The following is a 9,829-nucleotide window of genomic DNA, read 5'->3' on the forward strand; positions in this document are numbered from 1 at the left end:
CCCCTCAGAGATGGATATGCACATAATGTTAATTTGGGCATATCCACCAACATATGTATATGAGTTTGAGAAACATAGAAGTTGATATATCTTTTCTTAAAAAAGAATTTGAATACAGTCCATCATCTGAATTGGGTTCATCTTTGATTGTAGAGGCGGCTGACATGGTCAACAAATTTATCAAAGAAATCCCCTGGCTTTTGAAGAATAGTACTTTATACATCTGGATCTGCACATCCAGGCAAAGTAAGTAAATTATTGCATAACTTTAAGCATAATTGATACCAGACACCTTTAATTTTTCATCCCCATTCTTTTGGCCAGCTTTCACATTAATAATCTAAGCCATAAATGTTGGTAGCTATTGATCGAACTCCCCTGTGTGCATGCAAATCCATCTTAAAGTCCCCTGCCTTTCATGTGTGAGCGCTCAGGGGCCTCTCCTAGATCTTTTTATGGGGATCGACCCCCAATGTGCCTGGAGAAGACCCCGGATATGCAACGTGGGCTGATGGCCACAAGAAAGCTGTCTGTCACATTCTCTCTGTGTGTATGTGTGTGAATGCGCGTGCTCACGCCTTCACACATACACACACACAAAACGATGGGGGAAGTTAAAGGAACAAAAGAATGTATTAGACAAGAAGAAAGATGTGTAATAGGAGTATTAAAAATGTATAAGTGTAAAGGTGTCTGGGTGCACATACGAAGATATTCCTATAAATTGTATGTCTAGACAAATTCCCAAGTCCCCCAGCCTTTATATTTCTCCTTTTGACCCACCAAATTGTACCCTTAGTTTAAAAAAATACTTAATATTCTACTAGTTTTTAAAACCACCTATATTGTCAGTATTTTAAAGATTGAAAGAGAGGAAGGGAGAGGGAAAGAAGGTAATTTTGAAACGGTTACTAAATCACGTTGCCATATGCAGGAGGAATAGGAGTGTGTGTGTCCGTGTGCGCGCACGCGCGCGCGGCCTAGTGCGCGCGCAGGCGCGCAAATCTAAATAGGAATCGAGAACTAGAACTACCTGCCCCCCCTCCAAAAAAAAAAAAAAGAAAGAAAAGAAGAAAAGGCGTGGGTGGGGGCAACGCTGTAGGCAACCTATTGTAATATCTTCTCAAAGGCTTTTTCCGAGTTTACTATTTCTTGGCTGTTTGACTCTGGTCGAAATCTTAAGGCTGGGGGAGGGGAATTGGACGGGAGTTGGGTGGGAGGAAGAGGCTGGCAGTATATAAGTGCACCAGGAGGAATTTTAAAACATTGTTGCTAGCAATTGAAAGACTGTGGTTATTCTACCTTAAAAAACAAACATCAGCATCTGCTTTTCCTGGAAACTTTGCTTTCTGCTTAAACCTTGTGCATTTTCCCTCCTGTGAAAGTGAAAGAGAAAAACGCGGTGTGATGGATCCAGATGCAAAAGAAAGCCAACTCGGTGGATGGTATTAGCTGTGACGAGGCATTGTTCATTGCCGCCTGTGGGTTACGTTTAAAGCCTGAAATATCACGAGATCCATTCAATGATCCTTCTCTCATTCAAGGGACAAAAATGTAATTTGCTGTAGCTCTGATTTCTTGGATGGAAATGCTAGCCTTAGATTTCAAAGGCAAGAACTAGACATCGCGGTTTGTACACACATTGATTAAGTTGAAGAGCGGCGATTACATCTGTGCTGAGTGCAACAGTAGTCCAGGGCTGACTTTTCAAATCCCAACCTCTGAGTTACAGACTCTCTTAAATAGACTTCCTTAATTTCCGGATGCACTTCTTGAAATTCCCAATTCTCTTCAAAATTCCTGGGAAATTACAAGAGATCTAAGGGTGGGGGTGGGGCACTATGGCTGAGATTTCATGCAAACCACCTTTTTGTATAAGATTCCTCAGTTTTTATCTTTTTTCTATTTTGGAGCTATATCTTTTTTGCTAGCCAGACCAGAGGAGTGAAAGCTGGAACTTCTGAACATGAAGGAAGAAATTATTGTACATTTTTTTTCTTGCAGGCTCAGAAATATCCATTTATTCTTTTGATCTCATGGATGTCTATTTTTGGAGGAACAAGGAAACATAAATGCATGGGTTACATTTATGCCGTAGTTGCAAACACCTAAGGGTTAAGAAGATTTTGCCGAATTTTGCAAAGCAGCCAACAAACCGCCTTGGGATTGTGGTAACACAACTGGGAAGACCCTTGCTCTCATTTGGCAATATTTTGGATATCCTTAAAAATGACACCTAAATATGCCTAAATTTGAATAAGAAGAGGTTAAACAATATTGATATTCATCCAGTGATTTTTTTAAAAAGCAGATGCTTGGCTTTCGTGGGGGAAAAATGAGAGTTGTGGAAGATTCATTTAAACTACCAAGTAAAAGCATCATAGATTACTGAAATAATCTGCATTGTACATCAGCATTTTTTTTTCACCGTTATTACGTAAAACCTCTGGAAGTACTTTGGGCGTTTTACGTTTTCTTTTCTTTGCTGCAGAAGCGAGCTGCTCCCTGGAATTCTGACCTGCGGTGAACAGGACCTAGGCAAAGGCTGTGCTGGGGACTCTGGATCCCGTCCCCAGTCCAGCCTGGTTAATTGTGAAAAGTGTACACATTTCTAGCTTATCTATGCTTTGTTATGGGTCTGACGTGAAACTACCTCCTCCCTACGCCATCCCCCAGCAGAGAACCCAAATCCAGATGAATTGTTACAGTGTTTTGGAGCTGGAGCCCTGAACTGCTTCCTTGGTCAAATAACTTTGTTCCTGGTTGTAAAAAAAAAAAAAAGTATTGCAGGAGGAAAAAAAAAAAAAAAAAAGGAAAATCGAGCGAAATTCAAAACGTAAGTCCATACTGGGGCGGTTCACCGCGTGGGTTTAACTTTGGAGCTCGGAGCCGGTCTCCTTCCCCATTCCCATAAGGGAAATACCAGGCTATTCTGCACATTTTCACTTACGCTCCATTTTCCAAAGGAAAAGGGGGGTGGGGTGTATCTATTTAAGCTCGATAATGTTTTTAAAATGCTTTTCTTTGAAATAATAGCTGTAGCGGTAAAATGCAAATAAAGCAAAAAATAGGCAATATTCCTTTAAAGGCGAATATACAGGTTTTTTTTTTTTTTTTTAAGCGTACACACACTGGTTCAGATGAAGTCTGTGAGTCAGGCTGTTTCTGAGCTCCGATAGTTTAATGGAAAGATTTATATACCAACTGTATTATTTACTTTGGGAGGGGAGGTGGCAGTATAAGGGTATGCTAATTAGTGGGAGATTTTGGGGGGAAGGGGTGGAATATCAATTTTTATTGCATCACCTGTCAGGAGTGTCCAATCAGCGTTGGCTTTAGGGGAATTAATTGATGAAGGTGTCTCCGGACGAGCTCACTTCACTCTGTCATTTTATTTGTAGCTAAAGCAGCGACGGGAATAGCAGCTGCATTTCTTTTCTCTTTCTCCCTTCACATTCCATTATCAAAGTGCTCCAATGGAGAAGGAAGAAATAGAGGGGCCCAGGTACTGATCTGCATCTGGGACTTACACTAACACACTGGCAGATCAGAAACCGGATGGTTTTTCCCCTCTCTTTTAAAAAAAAGAAAACCAAAAAAACAAAAAGGCAAGAATCAAGTTAGTGTAATTTCACGTTTGTTGGTTTTTTTTTTATGGCTTTTTTTTTTTTTTTTTTTGGTGTTTTTTTCCCCCCCAATAATTTCGCCTAGAGTTTGGCACTCCCTTCGCCGGGAATAACAGTCTTTGTTATTTTATTAGCAGGATGCCTTGAGACACACGCAGCATCTGGTGGAGGATTAACATACATACATGTGTATGTATGCGTCACGTATATATTTGCTGCAAATGGTGGGGATCATTTAGTGCCCGAGATGGGAGACCTGAAGTCAGGTTTTGAAGAGGTGGATGGCGTGAGGCTCGGCTACCTCATCATTAAAGGAAAGCAAATGTTTGCCCTCTCCCAAGTCTTCACGGATCTGCTGAAAAACATCCCGAGGACGACCGTGCACAAGCGCATGGATCATCTGAAAGTGAAAAAGCACCACTGCGATCTGGAGGAGTTGCGGAAACTCAAGGCCATCAACAGCATCGCCTTCCACGCCGCCAAATGCACGCTCATCTCCCGGGAAGACGTGGAGGCGCTCTACACCTCCTGCAAAACCGAGCGGGTCCTCAAGACCAAGCGCCGGAGGGCCGGCCGGGCCCTGGCCACAAAGGCGCCGCCGCCGGAGCGCGCCGCCGCCGCCGCCAGCCCCCGCCCGGCTTTCTGGAAGGACCGGCACCAACTTTGGCGGGGCCTGAGCGGAGCCGCGCGGCCCCTGCCAATCAGCGCGCAGTCCCCGCGCCCGGGCGCCGCCGCCGCGCGCCCCGCCGCCCATCTACCTCAGATTTTTAGCAAATACCCGGGCTCGCACTACCCAGAAATCGTGCGCTCGCCTTGCAAACCCCCTCTAAACTATGAAACTGCCCCGCTCCAGGGAAACTACGTCGCTTTCCACTCGGACCCGGCTTATTTTCGGACTCTGCTGTGCAGCAAGCACCCGGCCGCCGCGGCCGCCGCCGCCGCCGCCGCCGCTGCCGCCGCCGCCGCCGCCGCCGCCTACTACCAGGCATCGGCGGCCGGACCCCAGCCCAAGGCGGCGGCGGGCGCCGCCGGCGGCCCGGTGAGCTCGACCTACCGCTGCAAGCGCAAGCGCGGGGGCGCCAAGGACTGCCTGCTCGCGCCTCACGCCAGCGCCCGCCGCCTGCTGCTGCTGCCCAGGTCCTACAAAGCCAAAGCGGCCACGGCGGCGGCCTCCGGGGCCACTTGCCTGGAAAGGTTTCATCTGGTTAACAGCTTCTGCCCACCTCCCCACCACCACCACCACCACCACCACCACCACCATCACCACCACCACCACCACCACCGGGCCCAGCAGCCGCTGCAGAGTCACCACCCCCCTCATCACCACCGGCCACAGCCCCATCTGGACAGCTTTCCCGAGAGTGGCAGCAGCGACTCGGAGTCCAGCTCCTACTCGGACCACGCAGCCAACGACTCGGATTTTGGCTCCAGTTTGTCCAGCTCCAGCAACTCTGTGTCCTCGGAGGAAGAGGAGGAGGGAGAGGAGGAGGAGGAGGAAGAGGAGGAGGAAGAGGAGGGGGTCACTGGGGCCTCGGATTCCAGTGAAGTCAGCTCGGAGGAGGAGGACTCATCCTCGGAATCGGACTCCAGCTCTGGCTCCAGCCAAGTGTCAGTGCAGAGCATCCGTTTCAGGCGCACCAGCTTCTGCAAGCCGCCCAGCGTGCAGGCGCAGGCCAACTTCTTGTACCGTCTGGCCTCCGCCGCCGCTGCAACCCACCCCGCTGCTTTCGAGGACGCCGGCCGACTTCCCGACCTCAAGGGTAGTGTCAAAGCGGAGTCAGCGGAGGAATGGCCTCTGCCGAGCTGGGCTCCCAAAGCGTCTCCGGTGTACTGCTCAGCCAGCCTGGGGAGTTGTTTCACAGAGATAAGGAACGATAGGGTATCTGCGATTACATTCCCACACTCTGAAATTTCCAGTACTGTGAAGAGAACTGACCTGACAATTAACTGCCTGGCAGAGGGGGCCTCTTCACCTAGCCCAAAGACAAACAGTGTATTTCCACAACAAAGAATACTCCGGGAAACTAGGAAATGCCTGCAAGCAACTCCTACTACACACTGTGCAGGTAACAACACAATAGCTGCTAGGTTCTTCAGCAAGGATTCTTCACTAGCAGCAGCAAATTCAGAAAAAGACTCCAAAATCCCCCCTTGTATTGAATTTGCTACGGATTTGCCCTCTTTGCAGACTGATCCTGGAGTGGATGCAGCAGCAGCAACGAAAGCAGAGAATCCCTGCACTGACACAGGCGACAAGACACTGCCACTTCTGCACAATATTAAAATCAAAGTCGAAGACAATAGTGCTAATGAAGAATATGAACCTGACCTTATTACCAATAAGCTAAAGTGCGAGTGCAATGATACAAAGGGTGAGTTTTACAGTGTGACTGGAAGCAAAGAGGAGGATGCCTTGCTAACCACAGCCAAGGAAGGGTTTGCATGCCCTGAAGAAGAAACTCCTTCCTTAAAGCCACTGGCTCTGAGACAGGGCCTATCATGCACTTTAGGTTCTCCAAAACCTGAGGATGGGGAATATAAATTTGGTGCCAGGGTGAGAAAAAATTACCGGACACTAGTCCTGGGAAAGCGACCTGTACTTCAGACACCTACAGTCAAACCAAATTTGAAATCAGCTAGAAGTCCTCGTCCTACAGGTAAAACTGAGACACATGAAGGAACACTGGATGATTTTACAGTTATAAACAGACGCAAAAAGGTAGCCAGCAATGTAGCGTCAGCAGTGAAAAGGCCATTTAATTTCATGGCAAATTTTCCTTGTCCACCATCACTCACTATTGGGAAGGATGGGGATTTGTGGCCTGCATATTCCTTAAACACCACTAAGGATTCCCAACCTCCTCACAAGGCCCATCCTATCTGGAAATGGCAGCTGGGCGGTTCTGCAATACCTCTTCCACCTAGTCACAAATTCAGGAAATTTAATTCATAAAAGTGTTTTGGAAGATATTTTCTTGAACCATATTACCTTCCTTTTGTTGTAAACTGCACAGGATGGTTTGTACAAGTCCATTAATATGTTACACCCCTTTTGGAGTCCTGGTTTATCACATTTTGAAGACAGAAATCGGATTACTTTTTTTTTTTTTTCCCATTGTGGGTTTGTGTTTTTTTTTTTTTTTTTAGTAGGGTGGGGGTGGGGTGGGAGAATGCTTGGTTTACATTCCACAGACTACTTCAGGCTAAAGACTCAAGTAAAACTCAGTTATTATGGTAGAGCTGGAACACTTTACTGTTTTAATGCTAATAATGCACCCGGTACCTCAATTCAACTGCTACAAATAAATGTCAAAAGGTTGAATAATAAATATTACAATGAGCCATTAAGTTTATGCACTAGATTTCAGACCTGAAAGTGTAACTTCATTCAGTGAAAGTTTGTTAGGTTACATAGTTACACAGTGAGGTAGCAAGAAGTTTCTGGGAGCCCAAAATGTTCTCTTCTGGAGCTCCTTTGTGGGGTATCTTTTTCCTTTTCTCCCCTCATTCCCTCTCCAAAAGTAGTTGCACTTAATTTTTCCTTTTTTGAGTGGAAAGATTGGGGAGTCTTGATTGAATGCTGGTAAAAGCTGCCTCATATATACTGAGTAAAATAAATATGAGATTGTATTTCTTTTGTAAAGGGTGTGATTTTACTTTTACAGCCACTCCTTGCAATTGGAAGAGTCCTTTTTGTGTTCTCACCCAAATGCTTTACATAAGGTGACTAGTACCTTCGTCCTGCTTACCTTGTAATCTGAACATGACTCCTCAAGCTTGCAAAACAATTAAAATTCAAACTTGCAAAAACAATTAAAACATTTCTCTTAAGGGCAGGATATTTTATGGTCTGACTCCTCATGGTGTCAAAGCATTAAAAACTCCCAAGAAAAGTAAAATGAATCACAGTTGTAAGAATACCCCAAATAAAAAATAACAGTTATTTCAGGGCTTTTTGGTACTAGAACTCAGGCACTTGGATTTTATTACATTTTACTTTTTCTGCATCTCTCTAAACTTCTGTTTTCAGACCATCCTGTGTATAGAGCAGGAGAGTTTCTACTGCAAGTGACAATCAGAGGTGACTATCTATGTTTGCACTTAAAATCAAAGTAGTTCAACATGCAAATGGCTAGGGTCTAGCCCTTGGTAAGGGCCATGCTGGTGTACTATGTTGTGATGATGGAAGCAGTAAATCAAAATTATGGAAATTTGCACTGTTGAAAAGCATGCTTTAGCTTTATTTTCAATTAAAAACACTGTTTAAAATTCCTGGTTCCATACATTTCTACTTATTCCAGATTGAAGAATGGTTAACAGAAATGAATGGTTTTGTTGACATTTTCACTTGTAATGTTTTTGCCTGAAAGAAATGCATTTATTGGGTGTAGTGTTTTGTTGTAATACCATTTGATGATGCCAGTGAGTTTCTGTGCAAAACACTGGTAGATTTCTTCCTAAATGAGGACAAAACTTTATAAACTTGGTACAAAGCAAGTGCAAAAAGTTTCAGGTTTAAGAAAGTGAAGCAGAGATCAACTGCTATTTTAATGAAAGTTACATCTAATAAATTTTGGTCCACCTCCCTTAGCCTCACAAATTATGTATCTCAGATCTTTGCCATCTGAAACTTAAGGAGCTGCATCTATAGATCATAAATCACAAAACAAAACAAAACATCAATGAAATGTTTACTGTGTGAATTTAAGTCACTATTTCTCATGGAAATTCAGTCTTTTTCCCCCCTTAACCTTTTAATTCCTACTCCCTTTGAAACTTTTCTTTTGTCTATAAATGTTTCAGATAGATCTGGATGATCTCAGCCCTAATTGCTGTATATGCTCTGTGGTTTGACTCTTATTGTAAAAGACAGAGGCTGAGCATACCTGCATCCAAATACATTTGGATGGAGTAAACAGATGCTTTGAACTGCCTCCCTTCCTTTCCTTCTTGAATGTTGCCAGATGTAAGTGCACTGGATCCCTTTTTATTGGCATGATAGATATGGTAAAAGCAAAAAATTGGGGGATGTTATCCTTGACTTCATGTTTGTGCATAATTCCAAAGACCAGTACAAGTTACAGTTAAAGCACCAGAAAGCTGAACAATTGGCTTCTCAGTCTGCGTTCTTTCCTCTTTGGAAGGCAATACAGAAATTGGGTGCAGTGAGTTGTCTTACAAAGTCAATCTATAAAAAGTGTGACATGCACACACTGGAAGTCTGTCATTTCCAGTCTTTACTGCTAAGTCAAGAAAGTTCAAAATATGATGACTACTATATTTAGACTAGGACTTTTCTTATTGGTTATGGAATCACTGTTATGAAATTATAAATTGAGAATATATTTGAAGCCTACAGATCTTGGGTGTGGGGGATCACGAGATGGAGTAAGCATGCTTTAAAACAAATACGCCCTATAGAATTTCTGACATAAAATATCAGCCTCCAGCTTTGACACTTGGTCTCCAGTCCTCAGAGAATCAATAGTTTCAGTTTATGGGAGCTGGAGAATGAGCAGCATGGAGGCCCAGGCATTCCAGAGTGATACCATCAAAAGGAAAGAAATTAAGTAGTCAACACAAATTTCACCCCACAGTACTCCTACAAGCCAGCCAACCACAGCAAAACTTTGAGTTGGGGCTTCTGTTGGGAAAGTGCACCAAATGGTATTCAGTCACTTGCAAATACAAGGTATTCTTTCAATTTCTGGTAGCCCCTTAGCTGTTTGCCCATTCTGCTGTGGGAATTATTCTTAGGACAGTTTATTTCATTTTGGTTGTCTTATGACTAACGACAATATCTAGATTTCCTAAGATACTATAAATGTGCCATTTGTTCCAAAATTTAAGCCTTATTGAGAGAAAAACAAAACTTACCTCCATTGACAGATTGCATTTTTACATTTAAACGTTTTCAGGGGATAGAATATTTTTTTAAAAGGCACTATATGGTCCCAGGAGTACTGAGTGTTGATTCCTGTGTCTAAAGCTCAACACTTACAGACATGAGGAAAATGCAGGAAAGGGCTCTTTCTCTGACTTTTTGAGGAAAGAAGCTTATTTTGGGTCTCCTAGAAAAGTAGTTTCCTAATAAGATTGTGAAATGAAGATTTAATTATTTTTTAAAGAGATGTGTGTAGTCTGTCTTCAACAGCCAGGTTATCTGCCTTTTTTGAAAAGGCAGCTTGCCCTTATTCCATGAT

General features: G+C 43.8%; 1 protein-coding gene across 1 annotated transcript; it reads left to right on the forward strand.

Moving 5' to 3' along the window:
- The first annotated feature begins 3,873 nt into the window (after window positions 1-3,873).
- Window positions 3,874-6,579, forward strand: SKIDA1 (SKI/DACH domain containing 1). The gene has a single exon (XM_054722716.1). It carries the CDS (start codon window positions 3,874-3,876, stop codon window positions 6,577-6,579), a length of 2,706 nt encoding a protein of 901 aa, XP_054578691.1.
- Window positions 6,580-9,829: the final 3,250 nt, after the last annotated feature.

Source organism: Eptesicus fuscus, chromosome 2 (genome assembly GCF_027574615.1).
Source record: "Eptesicus fuscus isolate TK198812 chromosome 2, DD_ASM_mEF_20220401, whole genome shotgun sequence".
NCBI classification, from domain to species: domain Eukaryota; kingdom Metazoa; phylum Chordata; class Mammalia; order Chiroptera; family Vespertilionidae; genus Eptesicus; species Eptesicus fuscus.

What these genes read in the sequence shown, in the direction of transcription:
- SKIDA1 (XM_054722716.1), top strand. Translation starts at nt 3,874, where the DNA reads ATGGGAGACCTGAAGTCAGGTTTTGAAGAGGTGGATGGCGTGAGGCTC.